At 48.0% G+C, this 20,837-nt stretch overlaps 1 protein-coding gene across 3 annotated transcripts in view; it reads right to left on the bottom strand.

The window, feature by feature from the left end:
• Window positions 1-4,787: 4,787 nt before the first annotated feature.
• Window positions 4,788-20,837, bottom strand: part of adcy1b (adenylate cyclase 1b) — a 69,625-nt gene continuing 53,575 nt past the window's right edge. The window contains exons 8-21 of one of the 3 annotated variants that reach the window (XM_056292881.1): window positions 19,777-19,950; window positions 17,776-17,796; window positions 15,948-16,145; window positions 15,750-15,847; window positions 15,496-15,580; window positions 13,438-13,527; window positions 13,051-13,310; window positions 11,907-12,033; window positions 10,654-10,770; window positions 10,294-10,440; window positions 10,082-10,180; window positions 9,020-9,134; window positions 8,476-8,600; window positions 4,788-5,207 (exon numbers count right to left, since the gene is read on the bottom strand). In XM_056292881.1, the coding sequence (XP_056148856.1) occupies window positions 4,788-5,207; window positions 8,476-8,600; window positions 9,020-9,134; window positions 10,082-10,180; window positions 10,294-10,440; window positions 10,654-10,770; window positions 11,907-12,033; window positions 13,051-13,310; window positions 13,438-13,527; window positions 15,496-15,580; window positions 15,750-15,847; window positions 15,948-16,145; window positions 17,776-17,796; window positions 19,777-19,950 (2,076 nt within the window). Of the gene's footprint in view, window positions 5,208-8,475; window positions 8,601-9,019; window positions 9,135-10,081; window positions 10,181-10,293; window positions 10,446-10,586; window positions 10,771-11,906; window positions 12,034-13,050; window positions 13,311-13,437; window positions 13,528-15,495; window positions 15,581-15,749; window positions 15,848-15,947; window positions 16,146-17,775; window positions 17,797-19,776; window positions 19,951-20,837 lie in introns of all 3 variants that reach the window. The other 2 variants (XM_056292882.1, XM_056292880.1) reach the window with 2 other exon arrangements.

The raw sequence follows: 20,837 nt of genomic DNA on the forward strand, positions 1-20,837 counted from the left end.
AGGGAGGCCTGGAGACTAGCTATCCATGAGGGTGCTGGGCGCTACAACCACGACCTCCACTGTGCTGCTGAAAACCCTAACCCAGACTCAGAGAGGAGCGTATTACCAGAAAGGCCCAAACCCCATTTTCAACCACTTCTTCACACCCTTGCCGACATTGTTCCAAAATATGTGCCTCTATGTCCACCTTAAGACCCACGAGGACCCATAAGGAGGACAGTAATACTAGTGGCTGCCAATGATGATGATGACTATGAACCAACCCTGCTGTTTAAGACTATAGTCAACACATTTTCTACAAAATAATTGCCAAATGAATTACTTTTTCAATTTATTTTCTACATTCTAAAACAATATCTTAAAACCTCTTAAGATCATGAAATGGGGCAGGGGTTTTCCTGGCTTTATCCTAGCTGCTAGTTGCATTTCTAGTACCATTTCCTTTGTGTCAAAAAATGTGAGTCTTCACCTCTTGTAAAACTACAGTTACTTAAGTTGTGTGGAATTTTCTCTGCACAGAATCAAATTTTCCTCTGCTCTGCAAAAGGTTCCTGGTTTTATCGGCCTAGGTATGAGGACATTCTCTACTGTTTACCCAGATGAGTTGCAAAATGTAATCTTTTCATTTCTGTCAGAGCATAGCTATTTTCATGCGGGTGCATGAAAATAGTTCTTTTGCAGCATAAGAAATTCGTACAGCGTCGTGAAACATAAGGCAACTTTTTCCGTCAACGAAGAACTACTTTTGTTTTTTATCTTGTCTCTGCCCTTAGCAAAGAGGTTTCTGTTCTGAGTGAGTTGGTGGGCTCCTGGGGAATGGTTGAGCAAGCCAGCCCTGTATTGACTTAGCTGCTGTATTGAGCCAACTGCCGGCAAGCTATACATCAACAGTAGGAAAACATTGGCCCCTGCTCAGTGTTTGTGACATTGTGACATGTTTATCTCTGGGTTATGAAAAAGATAACAGAGGGCATAATAAACCTAGAATTGTATAAGAATTTTTTTCAGCAAATGGTGAAAGGCAGAAAGGTGTTTCAAGGGTCATGGGAGACAGAAGTGTGTAAAATTAATTTGTGAAGACTGGGGCTAAAAAGTAAATCAGAAGGAAAAGTGCCTAAAAAACAGATATGTTCACTGCGCTGATGAGGCCTTCCATGGCCAACTGTACCTACTACTCTAAAATTGAATAGATTTCAAACATCTGTTACCATGATAGTATCGACAGTATTATTTATTTCCCATCTAAATATTAAGTAATAAATATGTAGTGAATTCAGGGGCAGCCGGGAATCGAACCCGAATAGCCCGGACCACGGGTGACTGTGCTAACCAGTCAACTAAAGGGTCAGACCCTTCACACCCTTTAGCCAAGGGCTAGCGAGTCTAGTCATTCGTGATCGTTACACTACCCCCCCCCCCACCCCCTCGGGAAGAGCGTCCTCACACTTCAGCATATCGGCTCCCTCACGCCTCTGGGCACACGCCTCACGGTCTCACCATCCCACTTCTTACACCAATGTAGCAAATTCAGAGGCAGCCGGGAACCCGTCGCAGCTGGGAATCGAACCCGGGTAGCCCGGACCACGGGTGGCCGCGCTAGCCATTCAACTAAAGGGGGGGTCCAAGCGTGCAACAAATACAGGCTGACTTATTCGAGTTAACTAAAACCAAAATGTATTTTTGAAATGAAACTCTTCCATTTCATACTGTGTACAAGATATAAGTATAGTCCATGGGATTGTGGCTGGACATACTAGATCAGATACTAAAGACTCATTTTGACAGGTGAAGTAAACATCAGAGATGCTTCGCTACAAGCAGAAACTGCATGGAGCTATTTAGGATGTTGCAAGTCGCTCCTCTTGATGGTATTTGTTGGTGGAAGGGTGGTCGGAGCATTCGCATTGCAGTGAACCATTATGCATCTTCAGCAGGTATCTCAGGGTCACGAGTGTTTTGCCCCTTAGCCGTGTACAGCCTCGCCTTAGTGGGGCAGTGAAGACCAAATTAGCCTTCACCTGCGGAAGGGTTCCAACCGTGTCAAAATGAGTCTAGAGTCTTATCTATGTCTAGTCACAAGCCCATGTATTGTATTTATATCTCGCACTGTACATGCTAAGATCTTACTAAGAGTCTTAATAGAGATCTTACTAAGATCTTACCAAGATCTCTACTAAGATTCTTAGTAAGAGCTTAGTAAGATCTTACCAAGATCTCTATTAAGACTCTTAGTAAGATCTTATCAAGATCTTACCAAGATCTCTATTAAGACTCTTAGTAAGATCTTATCAAGATCTTACCAAGATCTCTACTAAGACTCTTAGTAAGATCTTACTAAGATCTCTACTAAAATTCTTATTAGGATCTAAGATAGTACTCATGAACATTTTCAGTGAGGATAAACTCATATATTTTGTACATTAATATTGAATTTATTACAAAATATTGAATAAACCAACTTTACACTGTACAAGATACAACATAGTTTACAGGTTTTTGCTATTTACAAAAGGTATGATCTGCATATCAAAGTGAATATATCTAAAAAGGCAGGTTTCCATCACTGTAAGCTCATAGCTGAAGTAAGGCAAAAAATTTGAAACATCACGTATTTACACTTTCGCAGATTAAGTGACAGTTCTATCCTGATAGGCTAAGATATCTCGACTGACCACATTTCCGACACTGTGTTTTGAAAGACCCGCTAAAGCTTTTGCTCTCACTGTTAAGGAAAACTGATAGAAATGTACCTTAGATATACCTTAAAGCTAAGAGCACAGCTACATAAAGTATGCCTGAAAAAACAACAGTAGCCAGACACCGCACCAAAGTTTCTGTGGTTGATAGTAAATGTACAAAAGTAAATGGACCATCTCCAGTGGTCAAGCGTAAAGCACTAGGTGACATCCTTCCGTGTGTTTGCAGAGACTGTGTGCTGAGTGTATTGTGCCTGACTTTAGTGGGAAAGTGTGAATAAATGTCCGCCCCCCCCCTTTTCTTCCCCAATTGTACTTGGCCAATCACCCCACTCTTTCGAGCCGTCCCGGTCGCTGCTCCACCCGCCTGATCCGGGGAGGGCTGCAGACTACCACACGCCTCCTCCCATACATGTGGAGTCGCCAGCCGCTTCTTTTCACCTGACGGTGAGGAGTTTCACCAGGGTGACGTAGCACGTGGGAGGATCACGCTATTCCCCCCCAGTTTCCCCTCCTCCCCGAAGGCGAGGGAGGGGGAACGACCGGGACACATACCCACATCCGGTTTCCCACCCGCAGACACGGCCAATTGTGTCTGTAGGGATGCCCGACCAAGCCGGAGGTAACACGGGGATTCGAACCGGTGATCCCCGTGTTGGTAGGAAATGGAATAGACCGCCACGCCACCCGGACGCCCCAGAATAAATGCTTTTGTTGGTGATGTTGTGTGTGTGTGTTTGTGTGTGTGTGTGTGCGCCATATGACAGCATATATGTCCAATGTGCCGGATGCATCTGCCTACATGACTATGTGAGCGGCCAGGTTTGGCATTGACAAATTTCCATAAGCAGCACACATCCAAGCCAGGAGAAGGCATTGCTCTTTAGGTTAACGTACATTCCCCCCCCCGCGCCTCCCGTGCCAGCAAAGCCGTCGCCACCGTGTCCTGTGTCCAGGCCCCGTACTCCCGACACCCTTGTAAAACAGAGCGAAGGAAGGAGGCCGGACATTGATTCACGGACCCCGGAAAAACGTCCAAGATCACGATGGCTCACCCTAAAGATCTCTGTGTTCCTCTTCTTGTCCTAACAGATAGGAGATTAGGTTTTTCTTTAACCGATGCCGATGGCAGTTGAGGCGTATTGGAGTGTGCCACGCGTCCTTGGGACGGCCTTCTGAGTGGATACGAGAGTAGAATAAATGGTTTTTCGAGTCCCGTTTTCAAAAAAAGAGCCAAAGAACGTGACACCCCCCCACCCCCCCGCCGCTTTAACAGCTCCTCCCCCCGTCGGAGGAGGCGGCGTGTGCACGGGGGTAAAACTCGGTACGTGGAGAACTCATTACTTTGGTTTTTCTCTCGATGGGAGTACCACGCATATGGCTGTCAAGTCTTGGAAAGTCATGCACTATTGAATATGTGTCAAAAAGCATTTTTCATCCAAGGATTTCTTTGTGTATTAAAAAGTACTTTGTGCTATTTCGTTACAATTCGAGATTAACCACACACATGCATACACACACATGAATACACACACATGCATGCTTACATACACAGACCGAAAGAAACGTATTTTTTTTGTGTTTTTTTTTACATTGTGGATGACGGAGGGTATCCTTGGCATTATGAGAGAGACCAGGCATTTCAGAAGCAATGGCGTGATCACTCTCGTTGTGGAGTTTACCCAGTTGTGCATATCCCCTCTACCTGGAATGTGTACACATTAAAAAAAAAAAAAGACACTTTACCTGAATCTCAGGCAGCCGCGAACCACATCGCCGAGTATGGAGGTGGTGCGTGAGGTTACCTGAGATTCAGGGCTCCCTGTCTTGTTCGACGCACACTTCTGCGATGGCATCTCTAAAGAGCGGCGTGTGGTTGAGGTCGCCTAACGGCAACCCCCAGTGTCCAGTGCACCACCCCCGACGACCCATGTGTTTCATGAACTGGGATGAGTTATGGGTATTTTTATCGGCGGCCCCAGATCCACAGGAAGTGCCTGCACGGCTCTTTTCCCCTGCGGGCACCTCAACCAGGTGATTCATCTTCCCGCTACGTCCGAGTGTTTTTGTCCTCTTTTCCAGCCGGCCCTTTCACACGGCCACATCTGCAGCAGCTGCCACACCCTCGATCTCGATGTCTGTCACCTTGATGTCCTCCTCCTCCTCTTCGCCCACCGTTGCCACGCAGGGCGAGGGCAGGCATGTCGCTTGGCTGCCGCTGCTGTTGGCAGCGCCCATCTGGACGGCACCACCCGCGCTGGCATGGACATTCAGGCTGGCGGCGGAGGAGGCGCTGCCCAGGTTGGCCGGGGCACTGGCCTTACCACAAGAGTGTATCCGGCGTGCCAGGCTGACAGAGCGCATCACAGAGGAGGTGGTTGCCGTGCCCACGCCCTGTACTTTGCCTTCCAGGAAGTAGGTGAGCATCTCTCCCTTGCCCTTGACGCTGACCTTGCCGCGGCACACCAGGTCATAGTTGGTGTTGAGCAAGCGATAAACTTCCTCCGTCACCTGAGCGGAGAGATGGGGGAGGAAACACACACATGGAGCAGGATGAGGGATAAGTCTGACATAACCCTCCATATTCACTCTGAATTATGACTATAATGTTTTGTTTTTGTTTTTTCCCCCTTTTTCTCCCCAGTTGGCCAATCACCCCACTCTTCTGAGCCGTCCCGGTCGCTGCTCCACCCCCTCTGCCGATCCGGGGAGGGCTGCAGACTACCACATGCCTCCTCCCATACACGGGGAGTCGCCAGCCGCTTCTTTTCACCTGACAGTGAGGAGTTTCACCAGGGGGACGTAGCGCGTGGAAGGATCATGCTATCCCCCCCCCCCAGTTCCACCTCCCCCCCGAACAGGTGCCCTGGCCGACCAGAGGAGGTGCTAGTGCGGCGACCAGGACACACACCCATATACCCGGGCTTCCCACCCGCAGACACGGCCAATTGTGTCTGTAGGGACGCCCGACCATGCCGGGGGTAACACGGGAATTCGAACCAGCGATCCCCGTGTTGGTAGGCAACGGGATAGACCACTATGCCACCTGGACACCCTAGGAGTTACTCTTAAACAGCTGGCAAAAATGAATCCCAAATTGTAGTTTTGTGTCACCGCCTCTATCAATGTCTCAAAATTGGCATTTTGAGCACCGTATTGGTGGGGGTCAACAATGCATAAAGAAGGTTATCGAAACGGAGAGGTGGAATTAAGATCGAAATGAAGAGGTGGAATCAGCGCGTAAGGTTACCGGTGCCAGTGACGCACCAAATAATGTGTGGAAAGACATGTGTTCAACAATAGCGACAACTTCAGCAGTCAGTTTGAGCCGATGTTCTCCCGAGGGAAGTTTAAGTTAATGGTACACCGTGCACCGCCACGGCTGCGTGGAGGACTGCGACCACACAAGCGCTCTGCTGACAACAAGAAGCATGACACATCTCACCATCTGGTCAGTATTGTGAATTTGTTGGAGAAATGGAGACGTTTGAAATGCTAAAAAGGAGCTGAAAGCCATGTGGCGTGGTCTGCTCTTCTCATTGGCGCGTAATAAAGCGAATAATGCTTACGATGTTGGACCGAAACAACAGAAGAAGAGGGACGGACAGCTGCCGTGTGCATCAACTGTGGATTCTATCTTCAACATGTCCTTGGTTAAACGTCAGACTGTCCAAACTCAAGAGTAAAGGGACTACGGGCTCATTTGTCCATCCATCCATCCATCCATCCATCCATCCATCCATCCATCCATCCATCCATTATCCAAACCACTTCTCCTGCTCTCAGGGTCGTGGGGATGCTGCAGCCCAGCAGTCACTGGGCGGCAGGCGGGGAGACACCCTGGACAGGTCGCCGGGCCATCACAGGGCCCACACACACACACACACACACACACACACACACACACACACACACACACACACACACACACACACACACACACACACACACACATTCATACCTAGGGACAATTTAGTACGGCCGAGTCACCTGACCTACATGTCTTTGGACTGTGGGAGGAAACCGGAGCCCCCGGAGGAAACCCACACAGACACGGGGAGAACATACAAACTCCACACAGAGGACGACCCGGGACGACCCACCAAGGTTGGACTACCCCGGGGCGCGAACCCAGGACCTTCTTGCTGTGAGGTGACCGCGCTGGCCACTGCGCCACCGTGTCGCAGAAATTCAGTGCGTCGTATAAACACAATGCATTGAAAATAAAACATCTACTGTCCCCACGTCAGACCACAGAGCCGCGCTGTTATCATCCAAAACAATCGGGTCCTAAGTAAAAAGACTCCACACTTTATAAAAATGAAAAGGTTCTTCGCTTAAATAAAAGCTGAAAGCTTCAAGAGGCGTGACCTCTAGCTCACTACTTGTCCATGCTGTGATGTTCAGTGGTTCGTCCGACACCCACCTTAATACGATACATCTCTTAGCACAGAGTGGGAGGATTTTCAGGAGTTTTAATGAATTTGGAGGAATATTTGGGGAATCATCCATACCGAGGATGCACGATGGAGAAATGTTCACCATTTGATGAATTATGTCACCGATTTCTTTGAGACATCTTTTCAGAATTTGTGAATATATACACATTCTAGTAAACAGCGGGTGGCATGATGGCACAGTGGTTAGTGGGGTCGCCTCACAGCAAGAAGGTCCTGGGTTCGAGCCCCGTGGTAGTCTAACCTTGGGGACGTCCCGGGTCGTCCTCTGTGTGGAGTTTGCATGTTCTCCCCGTGTCTGTGTGGGTTTCCTCCGGGGGCTCCGGTTTCCTCCCAAAGTCCAAAGACATGTAGGTCAGGTGACTCGGCCGTACTAAATTGTCCCTAGGTGTGTGTGTGTGTGTGTGGGCCCTGTGATGGCCCGGCGACCTGTCCAGGGTGTCTCCCTGCCTGCCGCCCAATGACTGCTGGGATAGGCTGCAGCCTCCCCGCGACCCTGAGAGCAGGATAAGCGATTCGGATAACGGATGGATGAAGGGATGGTAAATAGTGAATGTATGTGCCTTCTGTAATCTTACACTTATTACAAAACTTGAATAGCCCAGTGAAACGGGCTCATTTATCCCCATGAAATTAAGTTGCTTAATTTGCATAGGAAATGATGCGATATCATTTGCCTGAACCAGAACAGTGTGTTTTGTACTGACAAGTTAAACGTGTCACTGCGCTCTGTTGCACCGCTGAAGTCCTCGTGCAGTCTCTCCACCTGGTTTACGTTTATACAGGTTCATCCATCCATCCACTTTCCGAGCCGTTTATCCTGAGTAGGGTCGCGGGATGCTGGAGCCTAGCCCACCCTGGACAGGCCGCCAGGCCATCACAAGGCCGATACACACACACACATTCGCACCTGGGGACAATTCAGTACAGCCGAGTCACCTGACCTACATGTCTTTGTACTGTGGGAGGAAACCGGAGCACCCGGAGGAAACCCACGCAGACACGGGGAGAACATGCAAACTCCACACAGAGGACGACCCGGGACCACCCCCGAGGTTGGACAACGCGGGGGTTCGACCCCAGGGCCTTGCTGTGAGGCGACCGCGCTAACCACTGCACCACCGTGCCGCCCTTTATACTGGTTCATGTTGCATCGCTGTGTTTTGTGCTTGAATGTAATGTGTTCAGTTGCTTTTAATTTATTTTTCTATGGTTTATTTGATCTGTTACTTGTTGATATTTCACGTTGATACAGCAAACACAATACTCACTACAGGAAAAAAAGGACGGATGGGAAGTGAAACTGAGAGAACTTCGGGTACCTGAATCTTTCCGGGGACTCCGGTGCTGTCCATTCGGCTGGCCACGTTGACCGTGTTCCCCCAGATGTCGTATTGAGGCCGCCTGGCTCCGATCACTCCTGCCACGACCGGACCCACATTGATACCTGCACAACCAACACACGGCACCGAGGTAAGAACCCAGGGAAGACTGTCAAACCGATTTTACGTTGTCACATTTGTGTTGCACTAAACCTCATGTTGCATTGCGGATGGATTGCAGTGTGTTTGGGTGACTGTGCTTTTATTTTATAACTTCATGCAATTCGGCGCAGTACGGCACCCCCCCTTTTGTAAATCCTGTGTGGAAAGTACTCAGCAGCAGCAGTGGCGGCAGAAATAAATATTGCAGTAAATGCCATTATGAGTACCGTAAACACTATATATATTGTGTTACCATCTGTCCAGAGTATAGGCACTGATGCCAAAGAGTCGTGTAAATACACGGCTAGTAACAAAAATGACAGCAAGGGGGCGTACGTGTCAGAATATGTAAATGACTTGATAACATAACTGGTGTACATACCCACTCTCAAGACAAAGTCGTTGTAGGACTGATAGTTGATTTCATCCAAGACGTCGAACATCTCGATGGCGTAGTCTGCTATCGTGCTCAGGTGGTCATAAACCGATTTTTTGGCCTAAAGAGAAGTTTATCAAGAGATTAAAAAAATAATAATTCTGACATGAGTTGTAATCATACTTCATAAAACACCAAATCTGTTCACCCATTTGCACAAAGGATCAGAATCAGAGACACTCAGTCGTTTCATTGCATGCACTTGCAGCCATGAAATGAAACGAAACACCGGTTCCCTCAGCCCACAGCAGTGCAACGCAAAGACAACAACACACATCCAAAACTACTAGAACTACAAGAACACATACATCCAAACTAACACATATATCTAAACTAAAAAAAAAAAAAAAAATCACTGTCCAGGAGAACGAACGCCAGCCAGGATGACTGTCGGAACTGCCGGTCTGCATGGGCTAGCAGTTAGCTTAGCCTGCCCCACTTCCGCATCCTGTCAGACCGCCTTCAGTGTTTCCTCTTCGGGCAAAGCTCCAGTCAGGGCCGTGGTCATTGGGCCCACAGGACGCAGCAGACTAAGCTCTCCCAGCAGATCCAACACCAGCTCTCCCAGCCAGACACCTTTGACACACCTCCCCGCACTCCACACGACGACACTAAAACACAGCCAAGGCTCGTCGAGGCCGCCGCCAGACCACTTTCGGTGTTATCGGAACTGCCGGTCTGCATGGGCTAGCAGTTAGCTTAGCCTGCCCCACTTCCGCGTCCTGCCAGACCTCCCACGGTGTGCAGCTCCGGGCCGGGCCGTGGTCCCTGGGCCCACAGGACGCAGCAGACCAAGCTCTGCCAGCTGTCCCGGCCATCGAACGAAGACAAACTTAGATGCCGACGTGGACAAAGACGTCGCGTGGACGGTACTCGGTGAGGACGCTGCAGACGTGAATTCACGCCGCCATCTCCCCACACCGGAAGCAGAAGAAACCACTCAAACTAACAAGATTTGCAAACACACACACACACAAACACACACACATTAAAAGAACGATGTGCTACCTTGGTTCCAACGGTGGGGACAAGACCCACTGCTGCCATGTATGTACTACCGATGGTCTTGATTTTCTCTATGTCTTTGTAGCACTCTTTATCCATGAGCTGCGAAGGCAAAACACACGCATGACCAGAAACCACATGAAGATCACCACGCCTGCACGTTAGAATACTCCACTTTGTTCAGGAAAACCCCCTGAACGAGCGCAGAGTCTCACCTCATCAAAGTCAGCGATGATCTCATTCAGCAGTCTCAGACACTCCACCCCCATGTTGTTGCCGTCCAGCTCGATGTAGAAATCATTGAAGTTTGGGATGGAGGCAAACAGAACGCCTACTTGTGCATAGGACTGGTAGTATAGATCCTGATGCAAAAAAAAGAAAGAGAAGTGAGAAATGAAACCAGCGAGAGGCCCCCTAGAAGATGTGAGCAATTCCTCAAGGAATGTTGTGGGATATATTCATGGTGTCTGTCATTGTCCCATACATTTGTTCTCTGTGTCTGTCTGTGTCTCTTTCTGTCTGTCCATCTGATTTTTAGTCAGTTTGTGTGTCGGCCAGGGTGTTGGCAGCCTCACCATGTTTTTGGGGTTGGACATTAGGAAGTGCTGCGCCACATGTACTGGCAAAAGATTGAAAAGAATCCTCCGGTTGTCCAGCTTGACCTTCTCCATGCCGTCCCTCTCCTCTTCCGCCTGGTGACATTTTACACACGCACACAAAGACAGAGTGGGAGGGAGAGAGACAGACAGACAGACGGACAGACAGAGGATGAGAGAAAGAGCAGTGAGGCCGGCAGGTAGTTCTGCCTTTTCACCACAAGGGGTCAGTAGAAGACGTGCTGGTAGACCTACCACAGCATAGACCACATCTATCGTCTTATCTAATGTGGCTCTTGGGCACATAACATATTCTGAAGCCTAAATTTAAATTGGCTTTCATTGCAGCGGTTAACAAAGAGCAGTGCCTTTATTTTGTTGTCAAAGAGCTACATTAAACTATTAAACTGAGCAAACACAGAGCGCTGGCCAACAAAAGGAGCAATAAAAGCTAGGCGGCCAAAAGCTTCATTTCACACACAACCCAATAATTAATTAGGCTCAAAAAGATCACAACACATCTTACACTCCACTCTTCTGTTAGACATTTCATAGGACAAAACTAAACAGTCACTGCTGACTCAAGACGGATGATGATCGCAACGAGACACTTTAGGCTACGTAAAATACAGACATGCACGCCTGTGCGGCAAAATCCTTGTTAGATATTTACCCAGAAACTCATGCATGTGTGGTTTGAATCTGATTTGGAAAAATCAGATTCCATGTGGTTTTGTTTTTGTTTTTTGCTAGTCACGCTATGGAAAAGTATTCAGATTGGAATCAGACATGGAAAAAAATCAGATCTGAGCTGTGACTCTGAAAAAAAGCCCGTCTCCAGCTACCCTGAAGCACCATGCCCGAAGCGTAGTTTGTGCCTGCTTTAAAATCTCCCTCCCTAAAGAGCACAAGATGACACGTCTACATGACCACAAGCCTGGAAGTCTTAACTTCTTCATGCCATGAAGGGTCCTCAAAAATTAGTGCTTGCCCACTGCGTTTTGCATACAGAGCAAACAAGCCAGAGGAGGATTTGGTGAAGATGGGCATGGACTTCATCCTACAGCGTCCTGACTGCCTGGAGACCTACACCAGGATACGGTTAGCAGTGTGAAGCTCTGAATTCATCATCATTTTAAAAAAGTTCCTGCAGGCCAAGCTTTCCAAGCCGAATGTACCAGACCCGACTTGTCAGTTCCTAAGAGACAGGAGACAGTCAAACATTTCCTGACCTGTGCAGCCCACAAGAAGTCTAGACGTAGTTTGAGGTCCAGCTGCCGGGAGTGGAGGGCCAGGGCGCTGGTGAAGAGCAGCAGGGAGAGAATGGGTTCGTAGCCCCGGAGGTGGAAAGACCCCCCACTGTGGAAGAGACCAACACTTATGTCAGCACCTCACGGCACGGGACCTGGACCACACAGAGAACTCAACGGAGCTGGGCGGGTGGACCCCCCATGATGTATGGGCAGCTAATGTGAACAACACAGTTAGCGCTGACTCACACAAATAATGAGGGAGGGTAAAAGGAAGAATTGTGAGAGAATGAACGGCACCACACGCAGAAATGGCGAATTTAACTCTCTGGCTGTAGAGAAAGCCTTTGAATTCGGTGCCTTAAAACTGGTGGTATGATCTAAATAGTTCATCTGACGCATTGCTGCTACTAAAGAAAATGAGAACAGTTTTTTGAGAGATCAGCATTTTAAAAGAAAAAAAAATCTCTTGCTTCAAAAGCCCTGACAGCCTCAACAATATCAGAGCAATCTATTTTGTTGAATTGAGCTTCACACGAACCGTCAGGCCACGGGGTTTTGAGAGTTGAAACGGCTCACATGACCCCTATCATCCAGCCCACATTGTCCTCTCGGGCTTCTGATTTGGAGCTAATGAGCACATGTGTTGCATCAAAGGGTGGGAAATGAAAGAGCGTGTGGGCCGGGGACGAGCGCACACTCCTCCACACACGTCTCGGCACATGTAAATGACCCTCTGACTCATGTTTATCCGTTCCCTCTCCAGACCAAACAAACGGGGCGGTACGGCTGAAACTCACGCAGTAATCAGTCATCGCCTCTGATATTTGAGTGACAGGCTAACAACGTGGACCTGAAGGCTCTCGCTCTGGGCTCTGATTGGTAGTTTCTGTTTCTGTCTGCTGTTTGATGTGTGTTTGTGTGGATGTGTGGGTCTGGTCGTGCGTAAGCAAAAACTGATTTTTTGGTCACTGCTGAAGGGCAATTTCTTTATGAATGAAGATGAGAGCTTAACACACGCCTGACTGTTTATTGTGTGTGTGTATTTGCATCATTTTGCGTGTGCCTGTGCTGAACTACGTGTTTACAACATGCTCGACCGTATGTATCGGGCATACCCCCTCACCCTGCGGTCTTGCGGAAACCGCTGAGCTCCAGCACGGTGACATACAGCACACCCAGCAAGAGCATCAGCGCCATTTTTGGCATCCAAGAGACACGCAGGAAGAGTGCCAAGGTGAGTGCCCCAACCACGCAAGACAGGAAGGCATAGCGGGCACCATCGCAGGGCAACTCCGCCGTGGTGTGGTTGGCACTGCCGCCCGCCTCGATGACGATGGAGCTGTTGGAGTTGGCACTGCCCCACAGCCAGGGCATGCAGCCCACCTAGAAGAGACAGAAAGGGACAGGCTGGGTTGAGCCTTCCTAAGGCTGACAGGACATCGTAATGGAGGAATAACCAACTAAGTGTAATGTTTTTATCTTGTTTTGTCTTTCCGTCAAGTCGACTTACCACACAGGCCTGGGCCACAGCATAGATTAAGAGCACTATGAGAATACACAGAGCAGTGCGGATCTGAATGGTCAGGCACCCTGGAAAGCACTGAGAGCAATACATACAGAGAGAGAGAGAGAGCAAGCGAGAGAGAGAATTTTTGAATTTTTACAACAGCTCTTTATTTAACGAGAAAAACAAACTAACAATGAACAATGACATCATCAAATCTAGTCACTCCTTTACATTATCATGCACAAAAAGAGTTTGACTTTCGTCACAGAACCAAGATCTAGTCAGCGAGAGAGACTTTTTGTTTACTTTTAAAAATAAGTGTTTTACACCACATTATGATAACATTTTCCATTCCCATCATGTCAATATTAACCGGTAAGCTAAAAAAAAAACAATAAAATCTCAGGCACTATCACAGTGGCGCCATCAGATTATTTACACAAAAACTCCCCTGTCATATACCCACCCACATCCACACACACCCACACTCTGTTCAATTCCTCCTGTCCCTCTACCGCAGCACGGATGGACAAAGATGGAAAAACAGGTCACATAACTGGCTGATCCTCTCCACATACTGCTCCTAGTGCCTCTCTGAAGATACCAGGAAGTGCACTGATCACTTCCTCCAACAGCATCTCCATTAGACGAAGAGATTTAAAACCAGTCTCTTGGCTTAAAATGTCAGCTGTGTTCCCATGTCCTGCTGATCTGAGACAAGCTATCTTAGTACGTCCAGCTCTTGTGAGGGATCTCCGTACACTGATGGAGCTGAGCATCCTGCAGTGTATCAGCAGGTTATAGAACAGTGGTTCCTGCCCTACACTGCCATAGATCTGGGAGTAGTCTCTCTTGGTGTCTAAGACTGTTCCCCAAGCTCGGAGAATAGCCTGATAGGAAGGTGTCATATTGAACTTCATGCCAGCTAGTTCCAGAAGGAACAAGTGCTTGTCATAGTTCAAGTTCATAGTCCTACGAAGCAACACATGCTGTTTTACTCCAAAGCTGTTGTTTATGATATAATTGTCTCTGCACAGTTTGAAGGCGAAAAGCTGTGATATGACTGCAGAGGTCAATCAGGCCCTGGCCTCCTTCTAACACTGGCAGGAACAATACAGCAGATTTGGATCGTCTAGCTAGCACCAGGTCTGTCTCGACCAACAGGTGGACCAAACGCTCCTCTCGGACAAAAGCCACCATGGCTTTATTCATCCAAGAACCGTATGTGATAGTCTCATAGCCGACCTGTTCTCATACAGCCAGGAGAACCTGTTCAACAGTGTATCGCAAGTCAGCCACGACTCGGACCCCGTGTCTGATAGACAGGGGAGGCAAAGCCTCACTAGGGAGGAACGCCATAGCAAACCACCAAGCTCCAACCAGCTACTCCAGTCACTTTCCAACAACGAGCAACAAAGTAAAAGTAAATCCTTTTACCTTACCACATAGAAAGAAAAGTGAAAATCGGTGAATTGTCCTCCCACCCCCCAAAAAAAACCTCAAGCTCATTCATCACCCTCACTAGCGCTCATAACTCAACTTCCCAGTATGCAGAGTAGAGAGAGAGAGAGAGAGAGAGAGAGAGAGAGAGAGAGAGAGAGAGAGAGAGAGAGAGAGAGAGAGAGAGAGAGAGAGTTGAAGAGAGGACAGAGAGTTGAAGAGAGGACAGAGAGAGCTTACCAGGCAGAACAAAACTGGAAAACTAGTCACAAGATGTATAAAAAAAATGAGGTGACGAGGAACTTTGAAAAAGTCCAATCCAATAATAGCTGAAATTAATCGACTTTACTTTTTGAGTTTAAATGTAAAGTAAGGGCTTAAAGAATTATGTCGAGACATTAAAAAATCCTTATTACAAACTATTTCAAGATATATTTGAATAGTTTCTCTTTTGTCAGCAAAAATGGCTTTTACACGATAGAAATTAAAGTAAAGAAAAATTGACCGGCAGCTGCGAGTGAAAGAGGAATAACCAATCGACTAAATAAGTTACCGAAGAAGTAAAATAAAGTTTACAAATGACCAAAGAATGGTAAAAGGTGAAAAAGCACCCGTGATTACCTGTACTCTAGTGATGTGCAGGTACATGATGCAAGCTACTAGGAAACAGATGCAGAAGACAAGTAGGACCAGCACCACCGTGCCCCTGAGAGACGAGAAGAAAGAAGAGATCATGGGAAGAGGATATTATTAGGGCTGACTAGAGATAGAGAGAGAGAGAGAGAGAGAGAGAGAGAGAGAGAGAGAGAGAGAGAGAGAGAGAGAGAGAGAGAGAGAGAGATAATGGTAGGGCATTATTTCACTGCCACACATACTGTGGGATGATGAGAAGGTAGACAAGGCCAAACGATGCAGCTAGGATCAGAGAGAGGACCACGGCGCTGGTGAAGTACTCATCAGGAACCTGGTGGTACTATGTCAATGACAAAGAGCAAAATGACAGTAAGCCAAAGTGAAACAGCTGTGGCACATAACAGTCACTCCTCGATGTATATCCGTCCAAAGTCCCTCACCCTCTGCTCACGCTCTGAGCACTTGTACATGAGGGTGAAGAAGTTGAGATCAGCTGTGTCTGACTCAGTCTGACGGGCCTCGATCAGCCGACCGATGTAGCGGTTGATTCGGGTTCTGGGGCTGCTCTGTACGGCATTGGCCTGGTTTGCCTTAGTACGATTCCTCAGCTTCTCTGGGGCCGTCCGCATCGCCCTCCGCTGGCAGGGAGAAAACCAGTTTTGATTAAACGTTGAAGGGTTCGAGCCTGAACTTGAATAGAATTAGTGTAGCGAACGGACTATGTTCTGCTCTCTGTTAACGTGAGGAGGAGAAGCACATCAGGAAGGGGACTTGACAAAGCATCAACAACAAATACTGGCAGCTCATTTTAAATTTAAATTTTGACATTGCCCTAGTACTTAATTTCATTAGCGGATGCACCCCACTGTGTCTAAGTATATGTTGCGCAGCCAAAGTGAGCATCATTACAATGCATTGGGCGTTGGAGCAGAGCCAGTTAGTTAACAAGGATGTGGAAGTGGATATGTGTGCACAAGTGATTTATGTGTTGTACGTTGTGTGTTATGTGTTGTATGTTTGCATATATAATAATAATAATAATAATAATAAATCAATCTTATATAGCGCTTTTCTAGTACTCAAAGTCGCTTTACAATAAATGGGAGTGAAACAAGATGACAGATGAACATAACACAGACATACAGGGGTGGATGGGAAGGGGGGCTACGAGAGGGAGAACTGGCAGCCACAGACAATGCCAGCAGTACTCTCCGACTTGGACAGATATAAAGGGAAAGAAAAACAAACATCGTAAATCATATAAATCACAGATGCAGGTCAAGCGCTCAGTCCCCAGCCTGCCCCAGCCCAGGGGTGTATGAGCGGACGGGGGGGGGGGGCACGAGAAGGCAATGGAGAAAAGGTGTGTCTTGAGATGGGATTGGAAGAGTGGGAGGGATTCTGAGTCTCTAATGATTTGGGGAAGTGAGTTCCAGAGCCTGGGAGCTGCTCTGGAGAAGGCTCGGTCACCAAAGCCGCGGAGGTTGGACCTGGGGGTAGAGAGAAGGGAGGCTGAGGTGGATCTGAGTGACCGAGAGGGCTGGTAGGGGGAGAGGAGATCGGTGAGGTATGGGGGAGCCAGTTTGTGAAGGGCTTTATAAGTAAGAACCAGGAGTTTGTAATTGATCCGGTGGGAGATGGGTAGCCAGTGGAGGTCTTTTAGGACTGGGGTGATGTGGTGCCAGGATTTGGTGAAAGTTAAAAGTCAGGAGGATGCATTCGGGACCAATTGGAGTCTCTTGATAGAGCTAGCACTGATGCCATAGAGGAGTGAGTTGCAGTAATCAAGGCAGGAGGAGATGAAGGCATGGATCAGTATCTCAGCAGCAGGGCGTGTGAGAGAGGATCTTATTTTTGCAATGTTGCGAAGGTGGTAGAAGGAGGATTTGACCATTTGGCGGATATGTGGCTCAAGGGAGAGGGTGGGATCAAGGATCACACCAAGGTTGCGTGCCTGGGGGGAAGGGGAGACAGAAGTACCATTGATGGTGAGTGCAAGGTTGATGATTTGGCTGAGAGTGGACTTGGAGCCAATGAAGAGGAGTTCAGTTTTGTCACTGTTGAGTTTGAGGAGGTTTTGCTGCATCCAGACTTTAACTGCAGACAGACAGGAGTCGATGTGAGAGAGGGGTGGATTATGAGGGGATTTGGTGCTGAGGTATATCTGGGTGTCATCAGCATAACAGTGGAAGTCCAAGTTGAAATGGCGGAGAATCTGACCAAGAGGGAGGATGTAGATGATGAAAAGGAGTGGGCCGAGTACAGAACCTTGGGGAACACCTTGTGTGACTGTGGATGGAACAGAGGAGTGGTTGTGAAGTGAGATGAAGTGTGACCTGTTGGAGAGGTAGGACTGGAGCCAGCTGAGTACGGTGCCTTCAATACCGACATCTTTCAATCTGGTGAGCAGGATGTTGTGGCTGACAGTATCGAAGGCTGAACTCAGGTCGAGGAGGATGAGGATGTTAAGGGCACCAGTATCAGCAGAGGTGAGGAGGTCATTAAGTACTTTAAGGAGTGCAGTTTCAGTGCTGTGGAGTGGGTGAAAACCAGACTGGAGGGGTTCGAGTAGGTTGTTGGAGTGTAGGTAGGTTTGGAGTTGTGTGGCGACAATGCGTTCCAGGGTTTTAGAGAGGAAGGGGAGATTGGAAATTGGCCGGTAGTGGTTGAGGCAGGATGGATCAAGACCAGGTTTCTTGAGAGTTGGGGTGACAGCTGCAGTTATATATGAGTGAACAAACAAGATGAAGGCACTGAACTGTGCAGCTCAGAGGCAGTCAGTGTCTTAGCAGGAAGGTCAATGGGTGGGCGAGGATCACCAGAGTGGTCATGACATGACATAAATAAAACACCGCGGCTATCGGCGTAGCGTAGCAGTCTATTCAATTGCCTACAAACACTGGGATTGCTGGTTCGAATCCTCGTGTTACCTCCAGCTTGGTTGGGCGTCCCTACAGACATAAATGACCGTGTCTGCGGGTGGGAAGCCAAATGTGGGTATGTGTCCTGGTCGCTGCACTAGTGCCTCCTCTGGTTGGTCAGGAACTGGGAAATAGCGTGATCCTCCCACGTGCTTTGTCCCCCTGGTGAAACTCCTCACTGTCAGGTGAAAAGAAGCGGCTGGTGACTCCACATGTATCGGAGGAGGCATGTGGTAGTCTGCAGCCCTGCTCAGATCGGCAGAGGGGGTGGAGCAGCAACCGGGGCGGCTTGGATAGTTGGGTAATTGGCCAAATGTAATTGGGGAGAAAAAGGGGGAAACCCCTCCCAAAAAAAGTAAAAGAAATAAAGCACACCCCATACTGACTTCCATGTTTCACTCCTGTTGTCCCTCACCTCCCTGTCTTTTCTTTTTTCTCTCTGTTGAGCTCTACATTTAGCTACATGACGAAGGACACGGTACACTGTAACCCATGCTATCTTCTGTAGCATTGAAGAGAAACTCCAACAAAAACACTATATGTCCATATACACCAAAAAAGTTCTGGAACACTGGTTATTACACATATAGGGAGCTATGGATTTCTTTTTTAACACAGAGCAACTTATGGATCTGGAAAGGGACTCAATCACTGACTCACTTGATCAATGACTCACTCACTCTCCCCTTTCTCCTGCGCATTAACAGAAGTGACTATGAGCTGTGAAATTGCTTCAGCTTTGGAAAGAGGTGGAGGCGCTCATGGCACTAGGTTCTAAAAAGAGGTCAGGTTCCTCCATTGTCTTTACAATGCTCTGACTTGCTTGGACTAAATAGCAGTAGTTCTTACCCAGACAGCAAAATTGCTGTGGCCCGGACCCGTCCCACACCTGACAGTTTCATCCAGCCCACATACTGCGTGGAATGATGGCACTTGGGCAGTCCACTCCTGTTTGCCAGATCTGGGCCAGAACCAAGCCATAGCAACGCCGCATGTGCCACATATTTGCCAAAGGTGGCCCATATTTGTTTTGTGATATTTGGGCCATATTCACCATTCACCACACGGGCCACTTCAGGGTCACATCCAGATCACATGTTGCCGAGAGCACCGCATCTTTGCCAAAAAAGGCCCACATTTGATTTGGCATATTTAGGCCATATTTGCTATTATACATGTGGGCCACTTCAGGCTGACATCCATTTTGTCAGGGCCAGAAGAAGGCCATCAGTGCCGCATCATTGCCTGAAGTGGCCCACATCTGAATGCTATCTGGGTAGCACCTATGACGCTGTGCATCCTTGTTTCGGTGAATATTGCAGATAAATACAGGCAGCAGTCATACCGCAGCACCGAGAGCTCGTACCTTGTCCCCATCTTCACAGTTCATAACGTTGGAGAAGGGAATCTCGGCTTTGAACATCTTCCTGCAGTGCATAAGTTGCACCAGCAAGTAACACACGGTTTTGAACTTCATCTTTTTGGCTGGCTTTATATCCGAGAGAATCAATCCTGGGAATATCTGTCGACAAACAAGATCGGAACAAGGATTAGACATGATACCGGTCACAGCAAGTGGAATGTTAATGTTAAGCCTTTGCATGTATCTGACTAATGCATAGGCATTCATCGAAATGGGTGCATGCACAAACATGCATGCACACACACACAGTATACAGTACTAACTAAAGCTTTACAGTCATTCTCATATGAGACTGAGTGTAGATAAGAAACCAGTGATAAGCAGTTGAAATAGGACAACCCCCGAGGCTAGTTGAACAGTTTTTGCTGCCCCGAAAATGTTTGCAGAAGTTATTATAAAGATTAAACAGTTGGCATGGATTCCGGGTCAATATGTACCATTTATGATGAGAGAACTATTGTGTGTGTCTCACAGGGAGACAAGGTTGGAAGTGTGTCCTCACCACCAGTGATTAACAGCACTACACAGCCTCCTTAGCAGAGCCCCGTCGGGGCATCCATCTCTTTCTGAGCCGGGTCTTTGGTGAAGTAACCGTCGGCTCTATTAAGAGGATTAGCCAAGTCTTCCCACATATCGGAGGTAAGTATACACACATGGGTTCTCTTACGTTCACATGAGGACCCGTGAAACCTCTACGCAAGTGTAATCATGTGACATGCAAAACCTTTTACACACTGAAATAATGCGAAACCTACCTACAGGCAGTCATAAACAGGCAAGGAGAGGAGAGGAGAGGGGAGGAGAGGTGAGGTGAGGTGAGGAGAAGCGAGGAGAGGTGAGGAGAGGCGAGGAGGGGAAAGGAAGGGGTAGAGGAAAGGACAGGAGAGAAAAGGAGAGGAAGGGGAAGAGAGGAGAGGAGAGGAGAGGAGAGGAGAGGACAGGAAAGGAGAAGAGAGGAGAGGAGAGGACAGGAAAGGAGAAGAGAG

Source organism: Lampris incognitus, chromosome 14 (genome assembly GCF_029633865.1).
Source record: "Lampris incognitus isolate fLamInc1 chromosome 14, fLamInc1.hap2, whole genome shotgun sequence".
In the NCBI taxonomy this organism is placed as follows: Eukaryota; Metazoa; Chordata; class Actinopteri; order Lampriformes; family Lampridae; genus Lampris; species Lampris incognitus.